At 45.2% G+C, this 19,678-nt stretch overlaps 1 protein-coding gene across 2 annotated transcripts in view; it reads left to right on the forward strand.

Annotated features, from left to right (window-relative positions):
- The first annotated feature begins 5,120 nt into the window (after positions 1-5,120).
- Positions 5,121-19,678, forward strand: part of LOC142483626 (zinc metalloproteinase-disintegrin-like protein H3) — a 232,001-nt gene continuing 217,443 nt past the window's right edge. For both annotated transcript variants that reach the window (XM_075583642.1, XM_075583643.1), the window contains exons 1-3: positions 5,121-5,196; positions 10,209-10,287; positions 11,647-11,723. In XM_075583642.1, the coding sequence (XP_075439757.1) occupies positions 5,123-5,196; positions 10,209-10,287; positions 11,647-11,723 (230 nt within the window). In that variant the 5' untranslated portion in view covers positions 5,121-5,122. The remainder of the gene's footprint in view (positions 5,197-10,208; positions 10,288-11,646; positions 11,724-19,678) is intronic.

Below are 19,678 nucleotides of genomic sequence, written 5' to 3' on the forward strand. Positions count from 1 at the left end.
TTCGCCCTTTCCCCTGTCTCTGTCACCCTCTCCCTGTCTCTGTCGCCCTCTCCCTGTCTCTGTCGCCCTCACCCTTTCCCTGTCACCCTCACCCTCTCCCTGTCACCCTCACACTCTCCCTGTCGCCCTCTCCCTGTGTCACCCTCACCCTGTGTCACCCTCACCCTGTGTCACCCTCTCCTTGTGTCACCCTCTCCTTGTGTCACCCCTCTCCTTGTGTCACCCTCTCCTTGTGTCACCCTCTCCTTGTGTCACCCTCTCCTTGTGTCACCCCTCTCCCTGTGTCACCCTCTCCCTGTGTCACCCTATCCCTGTGTCACCCTCTCCCTCTCCCTGTGTCACCCTCTCCCTTTCCCTGTGTCACCCACTCCCTATCCCTGCGTCACCCTCTCCCTGTTTCACCCTCTCCCTGTGTCACCCTCTCCCTGTGTCACCCTCTCCCTCTCCCTGTGTCACTCTCTCCCTCTCCCTGTGTCACCCTCTCCCTCTCCCTGTGTCACCCTCTCCCTCTCCCTGTGTCACCCTCTCTCTCTCCCTGTGTCACCCTCACCCTCTCCCTGTGTCACTCTCTCCCTCTCCCTGTGTCACCCCTCACCCTTTCCCTGTTGCCCTCACCCTTTCCCTGTCGCCCTCACCCTTTCCCTGTCACCCTCTCCCCTGTCACCCTCACCCTCTCCCTGTCACCCCCACCCTCTCCCTGTCACCCTCATACTCTCCCTGTCACCATCACCCTGTGTCACCCTCACCCTGTGTCACCCTCACCCTTTGTCACCCTCACCCCTTTGTCACCCTCACCCTGTGTCACCCTCTCCTTGTGTCACCCTCTCCTTGTGTCACCCTCTCCTTGTGTCACCCTCTCCTTGTGTCACCCTCTCCTTGTGTCACCTCTCCCTGTGTCACCCCTCTCCCTGTGTCACCCTCTCCCTGTGTCACCCTCTCCCTCTCCCTGTGTCACACTCTCCCTTTCCCCTGCGTCACCTTCTCCCTGTTTCACCCTCTCCCTGTGTCACCCTCTCCCTGTGTCACCCTCTCCCTGTCACCTCGTCCTATCCCTGTCGCCCTCACCCTTTTCCCTGTCGCCCTCACCCTCTCCCTGTCGCCCTCTCTCTGTCGCCCTCTCCCTCTCTCTGTCGCCCTCTCTCTGTCGCCCACTCCCTGTCTCTGTCGCCCTCTCCCTGTCTCTGTCACCCTCTCCCTCTGTCGCCCTCTCTCTGTCTCTGTCGCCCTCTCCCTGTCTCTGTCGCCCTCTCCCTGTCTCTGTCGCCCTCTCCCTGTCTCTGTCGCCCTCTCCCTCTCCTCTGTCGCCCTTTCCCTGTCTCTGTCCACCCTCTCCCTGTCTCTGTCGCCCTCTCCCTGTCTCTGTCGCCCTCACCCTTTCCCTGTCACCCTCACCCTCTCCCTGTCACCCTCACACTCTCCCTGTCGCCCCTCACCCTGTGTCACCCTCACCCTGTGTCACCCTCACCCTGTGTCACCCTCTCCTTGTGTCACCCTCTCCTTGTGTCACCCTCTCCTTGTGTCACCCTCTCCTTGTGTCACCCTCTCCTTGTGTCACCCTCTCCCTGTGTCACCCTCTCCCTGTGTCACCCTATCCTGTGTCACCCTCTCCCTCTCCCTGTGTCACCCTCTCCCTTTCCCTGTGTCACCCACTCCCTATCCCTGCGTCACCCTCTCCCTGTTTCACCCTCTCCCTGTGTCACCATCTCCCTGTGTCACCCCTCTCCCTGTCGCCCTCGTCCTTTCCCTGTCGCCCTCACCTTTCCCTGTCGCCCTCTCTCTGTCGCCCTCTCCTCTCTCTGTCGCCCTCTCTCTGTTGCCCTCTCTCTGTTGCCCTCTCGCTCTCTCTGTCGCCCTCTCCCTGTCTCTGTCGCCTTCTCCCTGTCTCTGTCGCCCTCTTCCCTCTCTCTGTCGCCCTCTCCCTGTCTCTGTCGCCCTCTCCCTTTCTCTGTCGCCCTCTCTCTGTCGCCCTCTCTCTGTCGCCCTCTCTCTGTCGCCCCTCTCTCTGTTGCCTCTCCCTCTCTCTGTTGCCCTCTCCCTGTCTCTGTCGCCCTCTCCCTCTCTCTGTCACCCTCTCCCTGTGTCCACCCTCTCCCTGTGTCACCCTCTCCCTGTGTCACCCTCTCCCTGTGTCACTCTCTCCCAGTGTCACCCTCTCCCAGTGTCACCCTCTCCCTGTGTCACCCTCTCCTGTGTCACTTCTCCCTGTGTCCCTTTCTCCCTGTGTCACCCTCTCCCTGTGTCACCCTCTCCCTGTGTCACCCTCTCCCTCTCCCTGTGTCACTCTCTCCCTCTCCCTGTGTCACCCTCTCCCTCTCCCTGTGTCACCCTCTCCCTCTCCCTGTGTCACCCTCTCCCTCTCCCCTGTGTCACCCTCACCCTCTCCCTGTGTCACTCTCTCCCTCTCCTGTGTCACCCTCACCCTTTCCATGTTGCCCTCACCCTTTCCCTGTCGCCCTCACCCTTTCCCTGTCACACTCTCCCTGTCACCCTCACTCTCTCCCTGTCACCCTCACCCTCTCCCTGTCACCCTCACCCTCTCCCTGTCACCCTCATACTCTCCCTGTCACCCTCACCCTGTGTCACCCTCACCCTGTGTCACCCTCACCCTTTGTCACCCTCACCCTTTGTCACCCTCACCCTGTGTCACCTCACCCTGTGTAACCCTCTCCTTGTGTCACCCTCTCCTTGTGTCACCCTCTCCTTGTGTCACCCTCTCCTTGTGTCACCCTCTCCTTGTGTCACCCTCTCCCTGTGTCACCCTCTCCCCTGTGTCACCCTCTCCCTGTGTCACACTCTCCCTTTCCCTGTCGCCCTCACCCTCTCCCTGTCGCCCTCTCTCTGTCGCCCTCATCCCTCTCTCTGTCGCCCTCTCTCTGTCGCCCTCTTTCTGTTGCCCTCTCCCTCTCTCTGTCGCCCTCTCCCTGTCTCTGTCACCCTCTCCCTCTGTCGCCCTCTCTCTGTCTCTGTCGCCCTCTCCCTCTCTCTGTCGCCCTCTCCCTGTCTCTGTCGCCCTCTCCCTCTCTCTGTCGCCCCTCTCCCTGTCTCTGTCGCCCTCTCCCTGTCTTTGTCGCCCTCTCCCTGTCTCTGTCGCCCTCTCCCTGTCTCTGTCACCCTCTCCCTGTCTCTGTCGCCCTCTCCCTGTCTCTGTCGCCATCTCCCTGTCTCTGTCGCCATCTCCCTGTCTCTGTCGCCCTCTCCCTCTCTTTGTCGCCCTCTCCCTCTCTCTGTCGCCCTCTCCCTCTCTCTGTCGCCCTCTCCCTCTCTCTGTCGCCCTCTCCCTCTCTCTGTCGCCCTCTCCCTCTCTCTGTCACCCTGTCCCTCTCCCTGTCGCCCTCTTCCTCTCTCTGTCGCCCTCTCCCTCTCTCTGTCGCCCTCTCTCTGTCACCCTCTCCCTCTCTCTGTCGCCCTCTCCCTGTCCCTCTCCCTGTCACCCTCTCCCTGTCGCCCTCTCCCTCTCTCTGTCGCACTCTCCCTCTCTCTGTCGCACTCTCTTCTTCGCTCTCTCTGTCGCACTCTCTCTGTCGCTTTCTCTGTCTTTGTCTCTCATTCTCTCTGTGTGTTATCTCTCTCTGTGTCTCTCTCATTATCTCTCTTTCTCTGTGTGTCTCTCTTTGTCTGTGTGTCTCTCTTTCTCTGTGTGTCTCTCTTTCTCTGTGTGTCTCTCTTTCTCTGTGTGTCTCTCTTTCTCTGTGTCTCTCTTTCTGTGTGTGTCTCTTTCTCTGTGTGTCTCTCTTTCTCTGTGTGTCTCTCTTTCTCTGTGTGTCTCTCTTTCTCTGTGTCTCTCTTTCTCTGCGTGTGTGTGTCGCTTTCTCTGTGTGTGTGTGTGTCTCTCTTTCTCTGTGTGTGTCTCTCTTTCTATGTGTGTGTGTGTCTCTCTTTCTCTGTGTGTGTCTCTCTTTCTCTGTGTGTCTGTGTGTCTCTCTTTCTCTGTTTTTCGGTGTGTCTCTCTTTCTCTGTGTGTCTGTGTGTCTCTCTCTCTGTCTCTCTCTCTCACTCTCTGTCTCTCACCCCCACTCTCTCTGTCTCTCACACTCTGGATCTCTTATTTACCCTATATATCTTAACTGCCCTATACCTACACCGAAAATAACCTATACTGCTTTCTTCCAGATCTAACTCTCGAGCTTCACATAGAAGACATCGGAATCCCCCCTAACCCAGAAGACAGGTAGGGAGCACCTCCCCTCCAATGTATAACATTGCGGGAATGAGGTTAGCTGGACATTGAGGGACTGCGGATCAGGTAAGATTCCAGGCGGGATTGCTGCTTTAGATATTGTGACGCAGGGGTGTCCAGGCACTAGTTATGGGGTTCAGGAACATTTGCACATAAACACACACACACACACACACATAACAAGGACTAATTGTAGTATAATGTAATACAATAAATAAACTAATGCCAAAAACAAATGTTGTTCTTACTAGGAATGTATTAGTTTTTTTTTTATATAAAAAGCGGGGCTGGGGGCGGGGCTAGGTGGCGAGTAGATTTTTTTGTTCGGCGAGTAGATTTTTGGGTGATTTGTCGAACACTGTATATATATATATATTTAAATCCAAGACAATGTAAACTCCTTTAGAGACGGGGAAGGAGGATTTAAATGTATGGGGATAGAAAATGAAGGCGATAAAGTTACGAAGTTAATAAAAATGTAAAATATAAACTTCATGAAAAACTGTATAAAAATACTAATATTTGTCTGATTTTTTTTTTTTTTTTTAAAGGCAATAATATTCTAGTTTTAACGCCTCTAACACATCTCTGCATTCAGCTCAGTGTGATCCTGTTTAGGACAGATCCTTTTAATTAGATCTCCCTAGTAGTAGTGAAAATTCAGAGGCTGATCCCCGTCCCTTACAATCAGGCGTTCATAATCTTTGTAATTGGTGCAAAATGCAAGATAACTAAGATTTGGGTATTGGCAGATTTCTATTGGTCGACCCAGATTGGGCATGAACAGGAAGCTATTTTCTGTCTGGGAGGAAATATTACTCATACCAGGACAAAGGAGGTTTATGTATTTATCATGTGATTTTCTAATCAGGCATGATGCAGAATGTCTATGCACAGCGGGTTATGGGTGCTATATAACCACTGTCTGCTCTGTCTCCCCAGGACATGTATCCAGACCTTGTGCGGTATGAGTTACAGCTGGATGGGAAACCTCTGGTTATGCACCTTGAAAAGACAGAGTGAGTGAACCTTGTGGGTAATCGTTGGCTCTGTTCAGCTTTACAGATGCTTAATCACAGAGGAATTAGCAACAGATCTGACTCTTTTTAACATCTACTACAATGGGCAGAGATAGTCACATTGGCAACCAATTGGAACGCTACTACCCACCCCCTCTACCTCCAACAATACCCCCGTCACACACAGTAATGGGCAAAAGCCCTATTAGCCAGATCAGGCGAATAGCGCTTTTGCCCATTCAAAAGCAATCAATAGCCAGCAACCCTATAGTAAATAAAAGTAGTACTTATTCCTGCCAGGGAGAAGGCCATCCTCATGCTCATCCTTATCCGCGTCTTCATTGGCACCATTATTTAAACAAACACTAGCTACTTGCCAGTAACTCGTTAATTACCTTAGCGGGGAGCAACCGCTATGGTAATTAAGGGGTTTACCCCTCCCACTACCAGCCCGGGAGGCACAACCACCTTCATCGGGGCAACTACCCCCATTTCCCAGCCCCTCTACCCTCATCAACACACACAAAAATGAGCAAGAGCCCTAGTAGCCAAATATGGCTAATAGCGCTTTTGCCCATTTGTGGTGCCTCGAAAAATATACAAAAATAAATAAAATACAACTAACAATACAGTAAAAACAAACACTAGCCAAGAAACACATTGACTGTCACTTTGGTTATTTATACCCTTGGCAGGGGCACAGATAGCCACATTAGCAATCCATGGACACCCTGTAGTCAATCAAAGTACTGTATAACTTCACCATGCTGGGATGAAAACTTATCATCCTCATCGAACTGCATCTCCAATCAACTCTTGACCCATGAAGCAATGATCATCAGCTTGAAGTACAGCATGATGCACAGAAGTCCACGATCCTCCGTTGCATTAAGAGAAGTCACCGGTGAGTCAATCTTCTTATCTTCTTTCTTTTCTTCTTTGTTCTATTGTTTCCTATCTTCTTTCTTTAACCGGTCCAGATGATGTTGACACGCCATCTCCTTCCTGTCAAATGAGAAAAGGTCTTATATAAGGCCTGGGACGTCATATTTGACAGATACTGTATGGTACATCGTCTAATCCAATTGGTGGATGTTCCATGTGTCTAAGCATCAAGTATGTCAGTGAATGACTTCTCTTACAAACTTGATTGAAGCACAAGTACCATCCACTAATCCCTTTTTTGGTGTGACGTCACCTTAAAGGGGAGGGAAGCACAACCAATCAGGTACCATATACTTCCCTTCATTTAAGGTGACGTCACATCACCCAAAAAGGGAAGATATCTCATATTGTCGAATATGACGAATCATATTGGTGGATGTACCATGTGTCTGTTGAATGTTATGTCACAGGCCTTATATAAGGCCTTGCATAACTCACTTGATAGGAACTAGATGGCGTCAACATCTGCTGGACCTTTTCAAGAAAAAGAGAAGAAAGAAGAGAAGAAGATCTACTCACCTGTGACTTCGCTTCAAGCAACTGAGGATTGTGGAATTCTGTGCATCATATTGTACTTAAAGGTTAGGATCATTGCTTACTGGGTCAAGAGTTGATTGGTGCCACAGTTGGATAAGAAGGAGCCTTCATCCCGGCAAGGGAAAGAAACAATTTGTTTGACTATAGGGTGCACATTGATTACCAATGGGGCTATCTGTGCCCCTGTTGAGGAACAGATAACCACAGTGACGATCAATGGATTTCTTGCCTATTCTTTGTTTTAATTATAATGTAATGTAATTTTATTTAATTGTGCTTTTTTAAGGGTGCCCATTAATTGAGAATGTGGTTATCTGTTCCCCCATTGAGGGCGTAGGTAACCACAGTGACAATAAATTGGTATCTTGGCCAGTGTTTATTTTTTATCTATTGTAATCTTTATTTTATTTATTTATGGATTTTTTTAGGGTGCCCATTGATTGCCAATGTGTCTATATGTGCCTCATTGAGGGCATAGATTACCACAGTGACAAACAATGGATTTCTTGGCTAGTGTGTGTTTTTAATGTGTTTTAATATATATTTAACTAGCTGATATACCCGGCGTTGCCCGTGAGTTAAATTTCCCGCTCCCTCCTCTCCCCTATTTCTGTGCTCCCCCTCTTTCTCCGTTCCCCCCCAGAGGGAGGGACAGTGGATAGGAGGGGGAGGGACAGTGGACAGGAGGGAGGGGACAGTGGACAGGAGGGGGGGGGGGACAGTGACTGGAGGGGGGTGGGGACACTGGACAGGAGGGGGGGTGGGGACAGTGGACCGGTGGGGACAGTGGACAGGAGGGGGGGTGGGGACAGTGGACAGGAGGGGGGTGGGATAGTGGACAGGAGGGGGTGGGGACACAGTGTCACACACACACAGTATCACACACACACACACACAGTGTCACACACACACACACACACACACACACACACACACACACACACACACACACACACACACACACACACACACACACACACACACACACACACACAGTGTCACACACACAGTGTCGCACACACAGTGTCACACACACACAAACAGTAAGACACACACGTCTCAGTCCCGCCCCCCTGCGCAGCGCCTTTCTCGGACGCAGGTGGGTAGTGGGGGGATTAAATTCCTTAATTTCTGGCCAGTAGCTAGTGTTTTATTTAAATGCTGGGTCCACTTAAGATGAGGATGGCCTTCATCCTGGCAGGGGTAAGTATAACTTTTATTTACTATAGGGTGGCTGACTACTGATTGTTTTTGAATGGGAAGAAGCAATATTTGCCAGATGTGGCTAACAGGACTTTTGCCCGCTACTGTGTTTGTTGGGAGCAGGGGGGAAGGGAGGGTTGTTGAGGGTAGATGGAGTGGGTAGTAGGGTGTCCATTGATTGCCAATGTTGCTAGCTAGATAACCACAGTGACATTGAATGGATTAAATGGTTAGTGTATTTTTTGATTGTATTGTATTTTATTTTTATGTGCAGTTCTGTATATTTAAATGGGCAAATGTTCTATTAGCCATATTTGATTAATAGGATTTTTGCCTATTCCTGTGTGGTTGTGGCGGGGGATGGGTTTGGGGGGGGGGGGGCGTTTGTTGGGGGTTGATAGTGTGGGTGAAGGGGGTTGTGTCCCCTGGATTGGTGGTTATGCCTCGTGGGAGGGGTTACCCCTTCATTACCTTATTGTTTGTAACTGCTTAGCTAAAGATGGGTTAGCCCTTTCTGCAAACCTCCCGGGAGGCCTAATCACCCAGCCTGGGGCAACTATACTGTAAGTACAAATATAGGATAAAGTATCTTTCATCTAAATTTAGCATAAGTTAAACTGGATGGATGTCTTTTCAACCTCATCTACTATGTAACTATGTAACTACTGTACAACATTCACCCACCCCCTCTACCACCAACCAACAGTGTAGTGGCAGCTAACCCTTCATTTCCGTAGTGGTTAGCCACTAAGGTAATGAAGCTCTGTTTTAATTTGAATAAGATGGTATTAAAGTAGAGAGTTTCTGGATCTGAACCGCATTAATTTGAGGTCCAGGGAGCCCTTGATTCCCGAGGTGCAGGTCCCAGTATTTCCTGAAATTTAAATTTCCCAGTCAGGTGGACACTTAAAAACTGAGAACCACTGCTTCAATTCGGTTTAATTACAATTAAAATAAAAAAAGGGCGATTGTCTGTAAGAGCTGTGCAGGAAGATGCAGCTTCTCTGTGAGCAGCCCTTCCAGACTGCTGGATTGAAAACGTACATTTTGGTCGTAAAGAGATTGAAAACTAGTGTGGTTTGTCATTTTTGTAGTAAACGGTATCTCGCATTTGATCTATCTTACTGATAACCGTTTTTTCACAAATTTCATAGCGTGAAGTATTAACATACACAAACGCTTGATGTTGCAATGATAATATCGAAGCTACCTGAATAGGCCCTTTAGTATTGTAGCACAATAGTTTTTGCTGGATTAGGGCCTGTCCACACTTGGGGCCCGCTCCGAGTGCCCCATGCCTATGCTCATCATCGGTTGTATCTGGGAACATTAGTATTAGCGCCTTATTCAAATCCAGGCCATCACGCACACACTAGTTGCTTAAAATGGCTGCTCCCCATAGTGAGATAGAACAAACTTCTGGCAGGAGCGCTATAGGACGAATGTTCTAGTGACTTCTGTAGCCGTGCCTATGTCTGACCATACAACTGGGGAGCTTATAGTGTTTATAAGTGGCCAACCATCAAACGTCGGGAAAATACAGACACGGAATATGGGTGATACAGCGGCTTTACTGTACTCCTACTAGCAGGGACAACCTGTGACCCTCAGGAGAGTATCACCACATACAGCACATAATCCCCAATAATGCAGTGCATGTGTAAATCAATATCAGTAGTAAGCGAGTCACCAAATCCTTGGTATACTGACTTTGTGATGGTGCCGGCACACAATGGGAAATCGTTGTTTACTAACTGTTGCAGGTCTGTACTTTAGCATTGGCTGAAATTATGTCCATTAATAGTCACATGTCCATAGTATATTTGGAGAGGAACCTGCAAGGGGGCAGTGTGAGTGTGTGTGTCTTATCACAATGGGGGTTATATATATGTTTCAGAAATCTCAAATTTCTGTCTCTTGCTTGGTGATCTTTAATAGCAGCTGATACCGTCATCGGGGGCTATACACTAAGGTTCATTTCTTTAAGTCACCCGCTTCAACGTTTTCTTCTATTGACTTGATTTACACTTAACATGGGATCACAGGGCCTCAACACCTTATTAAGCTTATTGAATCCCTGTTTTTGTTTGGACAAACAGAATACATTTTACACACAAGCTTTGGAGACAACTGCATAACCTGGGAAAGTTGGTCTAATAAGAAATATGTCAGAATATAAATATGTATTTTGTTAATCCAAATTTAAAGGTATCACCTTCAACTGAGAAGATCATTGCTGTATAGCTACAGTTAGACTGACACAGTCACGAGAACAAATTATATACAGTTTGGAACATTTGTATAAATCTCTTGTGTGTTTCTCGCAGAGACCTGATATCTGAAGACTACACAGAGACTCGTTACCTGCCAGATGACACAATGATAACGAGCAACCCTGAGAACCAGGTACAGAGACAGTGTCACAAACTGCTGGGACTTTGGGGCCTGTGTATTAAGAAAGTGCTCTGTGCTGACGAATTTGCATACAAAAACTAGCATTTTTCCTGTGTGAAACATTACATATTTATTGGATATGATTTACTTTATAGAAGTTGATGCATTCTGCATTGTCTTCTGCACTAAAAAATAACTTGCACCAACAGAGAAAACTAACACAGAAATTTATTAAAGCAGCACACTTAATACATCTACCTGTGCCAACATACAAATGTAACTCTGCCCTAACTCTTCCCACTTGTTCCATAATGTTCCATAAACCCTCATCTTGTCACAGACCAATGCAGGCATACCTCAAAAGATTAAGATTAATACATGGGCACAATCTGGTGCAGATCTTTTCCAACACCAGTTGCAAAAAATAACAACTTTCCCCCTATATTTTATCTATTTGATACATAGAGCGAGACATTAAAAAAGTTATGGTGGGTAAAACAACTGACAACGTCCATCACCGTACAGCACATAAAAATACCACTTGTGAGCACATCACGTCTCAGACAGGTCTGGAACCCTGTCTTTCCATTATCGTTTATCAAACATTGCTTCAACTGCAGTCAGGGATTCTGGGTAATAACATGCAATTGAGCCGAAACTCTGGTCCAGTGTCACTTTGGGAAGGTCTGTACTCTGTGTGGTTGAGGAAGAGTTTGGGGGTGTGTAACTGGAGTGGGGGATCCTGCACAGCTTACACTCTAATATGAAGAGGGATAGAAATACAATACAGGGAGCGGGGAATCATGTCCCACAGAGCTTAAAGCTTAATACTCAAAGGGCTACAGATACAATAAAAGGTGAAAGGAATCCTTCCCCACAGAGGTATACTCTTACATTCAGAGGGTTACAAATAGAATAAAGGGAGAGGTGAATCCTGCCCCACAGACCTTGCAATTTAATATATAGAAGGATACAGACACAATACAGGGAGAATACAATATCGTGCCAGGGAGCTTATGCTAATGTACAGAGGGGTAAAGATGCCATACATAGAAAAGGGAATCCTATACCACAGAGCGTGCACACTAATATGCAGAGGGAGACAGATTCATTACAGGGAGAAGGAAATTCTGTCCTGCAGAGCAATGTACAGTTGGATTCAGATACAACACGAGGTTACATTTTTCTGCCCTAGAGAGTTTTCACTCTAATACACAGAGGGATACAGATACAATACAGGTAGATTGGAATCCTTCTTCACAGAGCTTGCAATCTAATATACTGTACAGAGGGATATAAATACAATACAGAGATAAGGGAATCCTAATCCCCAGAGCTTGCAATCTAAGCGTATCTGTTTATCTCTCTCAGGATCACTGCTATTACCAGGGATATGTGAAGAATGACAATGAATCACTCGTCAGTATTAGTACGTGCAGCGGGTTAAGGTAAGATGTACTGTATGAATACTTAGACATAAATAACAGGACTACTTTTCAGAAAATATATTATATTGATTTCTAATTGTGATGGAGCCGCAACCGTATCTACTTCAACCCTATTGTAGCCAGGAGGGTTTGTGAAGCCATGTATATCTATATGTAACCCCCTTTTGGGATTACTATGGTCTTTAGGGGTTCACTGTGTGGGCTCCACACAGGGTAACGACCCTTCCCCATCACATTAAACTAGGATGTAGGTGGGAGGGACAAGAAACAGATAACAAACTAAATTAAAAAGATGGGGATGGGGAAATAGCAAGGGGTTATGGAGGTAGAATGGGGGCAAGTGGGAGTTTGGCAAGCAGCGAGACACACATGGTAAATACAGATAATACTAGAACACTTCTAAAGACTAAACCCAATTGGCGCAGAAAGGCAGGAGCAGATAAGATAATAGTACAGACTGAAAAATAATGTAAATACATGCTGTCATGGGAGCGTAGTACTTTTAACACCTTTTAACCTTCGGGATCAATTCACTAGGCAGAACAAAGTAGTGGAATAAAATGAGGTTTATTCTGGTGAGAAAATAGCAGACACACAATGATACACAAAATACAAGAAATACACACTTAACTGGGAATCTGGGGGGAGACTCAACTAGGTGCAGGGCGCCTGCTATGCAAGGCCTACCCTGTTCGCTCCACATCCAGAAACGTCACGTTACCCTTTTCGGGAAAGGTACCCACTGACTGCGAGCAAGGCAAAGCTGAAACTTGGCCGCAATCTGAGAACTTGTCCTCAGCTAAACTAGGATTCTCCGGCAACTCCGTGCCAAGTGCTTTGCTATTCAGAGCAAAGCACTTTTGAAAAGTACGCCGGCGCTTCACTGGACCAAGCTCAAGATCATCTGGTTCTCTGATCGTCCAGTCCCTTAACATAGACCTCGCTGTTCAATGTTTAACATGGAGAAGGGGCTGGCGACCAATAAGAGAATGGATCGTAGCTGTACTAGCCAATCAGGGCTGGGGGCTCGTCTGCTGTAAGTGTCAGAGGAGGGGGTGTGTTAAGAAGCTGGCAAGTGAGAAATTCAAACTGGCCAATGGGAATCATGCCAACCAGCAACGGATTCCCAATGCCAGCCTCATAATGCCTGCTGGTTAGGCTCCACAGAGTCTGGGTGAACAAAGTGTCTCCCCCATGGAGTGCCCTTGCTCCCAGACCCGGTACTCTGCCCTTCCCCGCTCACCAAAGGTTCTGACGCCTCTCAAATTCCCTTCCCCTCTTTGATCCCCTATCTCTATGCAGACATCCTGGCTACCTCTCGTATAACCAGGACCGTCTGTAGAGAGATGAATTTAAAACATAACTTTTTTTTTACTCTAACCTGGGCTCGGGACTGCAACTGTTATACTAAAAATTGCGGGCTGAAAACACAACATTTTAAAGGGCAGATATTAGCGGGACAATATGTGGTCTGCGCACCCGCAGACCAGATGCAAGTAAAATGGAGTGACAACCTGGAAATTTCCCCCCCGACCTTGTACACATGATTTAAGCACATTTCTACCTAAATATTCACCCTTAAACTCCCACTCCCGAAATACCAGGTTTATGGCACAACAGTAAATATTATTATACACCCAGTGTGCCTGGCTTATAGTGCTTCTAAGTTACCGGGGACCCATGGTTTTCAGGGGTAACCAGTCGGGCTTCACCTTTATTATGAAGACTGGTTACCCCTACTGCCACACATGCTTGCTAATGCAAGAAGCCTGACAGATAAAATGGGGGAGCTTGAAATAATAGCTGCAAGGGAGCAGTATGATATCATAGGCATTACTAAAACATGGTAGGATGAAACTCATGACTGGGCATTTAATTTAGAGGGTTATTCCCTTTCTCGGAAGGATCAAGCAAATAGAACAGGAGGTGGACTATGCTTATTTGTTAAATCGGATCTAAAACCTATTATAATGAATGATGTTTATGAACGGAATGATTAAAATGTAGAGACCCTATGGATAGAAATGATCAGTGGAGGCAAAAGTATAAAGAAAATGTTGGTAAGGATATGCTATAAACTACCAAATATCTGTGAGACTGAGGAAGTTAAAATACTTTTGCAAATGGAGAGGCATCAAAACTAGGTAATGTTTGAATAATGGGTGATTTTAATCATTCAGACATAGACTGGGGCAATGAGATTAGCATTACAACAATAGGAAATAGCATTTTGGGGGTACTTAATGACAATTACATGACCCAAATTATTGAGAAACCAACCAGGAGAGGGGCAATACTGGATATAGTAATATCAAACAATGTAGAAGTAATAACAAATGTTCAAGTCCGGGAACATTTGGATAACAATGATTATAACATGGTCTCATGTTATTCAATAAATGATCAAAAAACAGATTACTTGGGTTCAACAAAGACCTTACACTTTAGAAAGACAGATTTTAATAAACTGAGGATTAATCTACAATGAATACATTGGGATGATGTTTTTTCATGGAAAAATGTAGAAGATAAATTGGCAGTCTTTAAAACATTGTTAGAAAAGCACACTTATCAGTGTTTACCCTTGGGTAATAAGAATAAAATAAATAAGTCAAAACACATGTGGCTAAATAAACAGGTAGGGAGGAAATGGAAAAGATGAGGCAGGCGTTTAGATTCTTGAAGTCAGAAGGGATGGAGGCATCATATCAGAATTATAAGGAATGTAACAACAATTGCAAAAGGGCAATCAAATTAGCAAAAATGGATAATGAAAAAAGGATTGAAATAGAAAGTAAGATGAACCCTAAAAAGTTCTTTAAGTACCTTAATAACAAAAAAATCAGAAAAGAAAATATACTGTAGGACCCTTTCAGTGGGAAATGGACAAGCAGATTATTAAATATATGTGGAAAAAGCAGAGGAATTAAACCAATTCTTTGCCTCTGTCTTTACAAAGGAAGAATCAATTTCAATAGTAGTGCTGCAGGAGGAAGTCACAACCTCTATATTAACTAACAATTGGTTAACTGAGGAAGAAGTTCATAGACGGCTTGATAAAATTAAAGTAGATAAGGCACCTGGAACTAATGGCATACCTCCAAGAGTTCTCAAGGAGTTAGGTTCAGTAATAGCAAAACCATTATATTTAATATTCAAGGACTCCATTTCCACAGGCTCAGTACAACAAGATTGGTATAAAGCAGATGTGGTGCCTATATTTAAAAAGGGAGCTTGATCACAACCAGGAATTACAGACCTTTAAGCCTGACTTCAATAGTGGGGAAGCTAATTGAAGGTTTAATTCAGGATAAATTAGGAATACATAATGGAAAACAAAATGATTAGTTATAGTAAGCATGGATTTATGAAGGATAGATCATGCCAAACTAACCTTATTTGTTTCTTTGAGGAGGTAAGTAGGAATTTAGACCAGGGTAATGCAGTTGATGTGGTATACTTAGATTTTGCAAAGGCTTTTGGTACGGTTCCGCACAAGACGTTGGTGTACAAAATAAAGAAAATTCCCACTCAGTAAAAATAGTTGCACCTGGATTGAGAATTGGTTGAAGGCTAGACAACAGAGGGTTATCAAAAATTGAACTTATTCAGGTTGGGCTAAGGTCGTGAGTGGAGTACCTCAGGGATCAGTACTGGGATCCCTGCTTTTGAACTTGTTTATTAATGACCTTGAGGTTGGCATCGAGAGCAAGTCTCCATCTTTGCTGATGATACAAAATTGTGTATGGTACCAGAATCAAAGCAGGATGTAATTTCTCTCTAGAAGGACTTGAAGAGACTGGAAACTTGGGCAGGTAAATGGCAGATGATGTTTAATACAGCTAAATGTAAGTTTATGCATTTGGGAAGCAAGAATAAACAGGCAACTTACAAATTAAATGGGGATAAATTGGGAGAATCCTTGATGGAGAAGGATTTAGGAGTGCTTGTAGCCAGCAGGTTTAGCAATAGTGCCCAAAGTCATGCAGTAGCTGCAAAGGCAAGCACGATCTTATCTTGAATTAAACAGGCAATGGATGGAAGGGAAGTAAACATAATTATGCCCCTTTATAAAGCATTAGTAAGACCACACCTTGAATATGGAGTACAATTTTGGGCACCACTCCTTGAAAAGACATTATGGAACTAGAGAGAGTGCAGAGAAGAGCCACTAAATTAATAAAGGGGATGGCCAATCTAACTTATGAGGAGAGGCTAGCTAAATTAGATTTGTTTACATTAGAAAGAGGCATCAAGAGGGGATATGATAACTATATACAAATATATTCAGGGAAAGTATAAGGAGCTTTCAAAATAACTATTTATCCCTAGGTCAGTGCAAAGGACTTGCAGTCATCCCTTAAGGTTGGAGGAAAGAAGATTTCACCTGCAACAAAGGAAAGGGTTATTTACAGTAAGGGCAGTTAAAATGTGGAATTCAGTACCCATGGAGACTGTGATGGCAGATACAATAGATTTGTTCAAAAAAAGGTTAGACATATTTTTAGAAAGGAAAGGTATACAGGGATATACCAAATAAGTATACATGGGAAGGATGTTGAGTCAGGGAGTAATCTGTGCCAAATCTTGGAGTCAGGAAGGAATTCATTTGTCCCCTTATGAGATATTATTGGATGATTTGTCACTGGGGTTTATTGTTTGCTTTCCTCTGGATCAATAAGTAAGTATAGATATAGGATAAAGTATCTGTTGTCTAAATTTAGCACAGGTTGAACTTGACGGACGCATGTCTTTTTTCAACCTCATCAATAAACTATGTAACTATGTCCCTATGTAACTATGTTACATTGCTTCAAATTTTCACACCTCTTTCTTGGTTTTTGCATTCCCATATTGACTGGAGAGGGCAGGCTGTTTTATTCTGGTGATAATGCGGATGAGCTTTTGTCATCTGTCAGCAGCCTGTATGATGAACACTGCAGAGCATTAGCGGAGATAACTTTCTCTCTCCAACCTTCCTTGGATAAGAGATCTGTAATATTTCTGGATTGTTAGAACACTTCTCCTCTTTTTTTCAGAATCTGCTCTGTTCTGAGAAATTTCTAACTGATACAACGGGATTATCCTCTTTCATGCTCCAAGGCGCCTCCTACTTGTTTTGGTGCTAACTGCACTTCCAACATTTCTTGTTCCATTTGGTTCCCCCACTTTCTTACTCCATGAAGCTTTTCATTTTCTTCACTGACCTGGTCAGTCAGATCTGTAACCTCCCAGGTTTCTGTTAACTCTTTACACTGTCTCTACAAAACTAAAGGCTTTTTGTAGTCATCCTTCCATCTACGCACCTCTGTGTTGTGTCTTTGGATTTCCTGTTGCGAGACTTATAGCTCTGTGTTCAGAGTGTGAAGCTTTTCTGAGAATTCCAGATTAGTACTGAGACTTTGAACCTCTTTTTGAGATAACCAAAAAATCTATGTAATGGTTCCCAGCACTCAGTATAAAAAAACAGACACAAGCATAAATATGTGACTGAAAATGGTATATTCAAGAGTAATACAGATCAAAAGCCAACCCTAATAGGAGCTAGGTAGGAATTTAGCATAGAACTAATCAGTAAACAATGTGTAAAAAAAGGGGATACGGGGAGGAGGATGGAGGCAATACATTGGGAACAAAACAGAGTAAAAAACAAGGGGGGGGGAAGGGAAAAAGGACAACGTATAACAAACGGTCTGGTCGAGGTAATAAAATGTAGGGGGCAATGTTCGGGGACTACAGCGCCCCTTCAGTTGCCGTTGCAGAGAGAATTTAATTTACATGCCTGAAGGAAAAGCGCGGGGCTCTGCAACCGCACGACCCCCTTAGAAAATCCCATGCCCCCCCACCTGCTGCACTAAGGTAATAAAGGAGTTAACCCCACCTGACACACTCCGGGAGGCCAAAACACCCACCCCCGTACCTGCAACAAGAGTATCCCCATGATAACTACTGTAATCACCCACCCTACCCATATATAGTCACAACATAGTAGATGATGTTGAAAAAAGACATGCGTCCATCAAGTTCAACCTACTGTATGCTAAATTTAGACGACAAATTCTAATCCTATATTCGTACTTACAGTATTTTGATCCAGAGGTAGGCAAACAAAACCCCCAGTGAAATATCATCCAATGATATCTGTGATGGTGAAAGGTTTAACCAGGCTTATAATAATGGTCAAGCCCAATTGGTTAACTCTGACCCTTGTGTTAGCGTCCAAGAGTGTCAGCTCTGGGACCCAGATGTCAAAAATGTATTGCTGCAACTGTATACTGATTTTACGACATTAAAGAATTATGTGATTTTTGCCTTTACTGGGATGCTGGGATCGGGAGATTTCTAGGCTGTAAATTTCAGGGTGGGTTTGGCGGAGAAAGTCTTTTCAGAATGTGTCTACTGTATGTAGCGGGGTTCCGGAGTTAGGAGATATCCCAAAAGTTGTATCCGGAGATTTAGTGATATCTTCAGATACAGCTAAGCGCATTAGTCTGCCAACCTCAGACCATGAAAATGTTATTACATTACACTGCCAGAGTCCCAGCGGCAGCATCTTCCAGACAAGGTAAATGGGTATGAAGGGGTTAAAATATATTTGCAGTATAGGCATCCTTAGTATAGCAGGGATTCCCCAGTATAGCAGAGGTATCCACATACGTGCCCAGGTGTCCTAAACATAGAGTAGAGGTTGAAGAAGGTGCTCGAGCTAAGGTTATGAAGCTGAGCCTGTTTGCAGTTTTAAAAAGTTTAAAAGTATTTTTCGAATGTGTGCCAAGAATCAGGCTCGTGAGGGTAGGTGAATTATACCCTCACTCCATTCATGACACCAGAATAGGAACTCATAACTTTTAGCACACAGAAGACAGGACACAATATATTTTATTATATGGGTATAGTTTAATGTGTATATACTGTATATTGATAACCTGTAAATGAACTGTGGGATTTCTAGTCATGGCTACCAGGCTCGGTGCCTATGCGTCTGGGAGACAGCCAGGACTTGAAAGCCTCAGAGATCCCAGAGGTGTGAGCCCTTTTTTTAAGAAGGAAGGCTAACTGGAATACCGATATCCTCAGTTCAAAGGGTCCCTGTAACCTAGCCCAGACTTAGTGGCATTGAGCCAGTGGGGGGTTTTGAATAGTGATTGGGCAAGATGGTGGTTTGTGCACATGCTCTCTCACTGTTCTGAAGCCATGGGTGCCAGCTTTCACAAACCTGGCAAAGTGTTTGAGTGGTTGAAGTTTAAATTCCCACGCCACTGGTTGGAGGGCAAGCGGTATGGACGGCCTGTCCCAAAGTTTATAAGACAGCTCTTCGACCTCCCAGAACTCTCTCTGCTGTTGTTCTTTCTTGGGTGTTCCATGTGTTCCCAAATTATTCCAGAAGTCCAATGTGCCATGAGGGCAAGAACGGGTCAGACCGGGCCCAGAGACAACTTGCTGCGATTGCAAGGAGAAAGGTTGCAGGATTTTTTAAACCGGAATGTTTTCTATGTCCCCACCTACAGCACTGGACTGTTTTAACAACTTATTTCAACTAGGAAAGTCAGTTTGTCAACCCCAGACCCCAGTAACTGTATTTTTTCTGTCTATTGTAATTCAATGTGTGTTTGCCTGTTTCTATGGAATAAATTACAATTTATTTTACTTATTGGCTTTGCTCAATGATATGATCTCGGTATAAACGTGTATTTTGCCTGGTCTCCCGTGGCAATATATCATAAGGGGAAAAATAAATTCCATCCAGAATCCAATAATTGGCAATCAGATTACCCCCTGGAACACCATCCTTCCCATGTTTACTTATTTGGTATATCCCTGTATACCTTTCCTTTCTAAAAATATCCAACCTTTTTTTGAACAAATCTATAGTATCTGCCATCACAGTCTCCATGGGTAATGAATTCCACATTTTAACTGCCCTTACTTTAAAGAACCCTTTCCTTTGTTGCTGG

Source organism: Ascaphus truei, unplaced genomic scaffold, assembly GCF_040206685.1.
Source record: "Ascaphus truei isolate aAscTru1 unplaced genomic scaffold, aAscTru1.hap1 HAP1_SCAFFOLD_346, whole genome shotgun sequence".
NCBI lineage: Eukaryota > Metazoa > Chordata > Amphibia > Anura > Ascaphidae > Ascaphus > Ascaphus truei.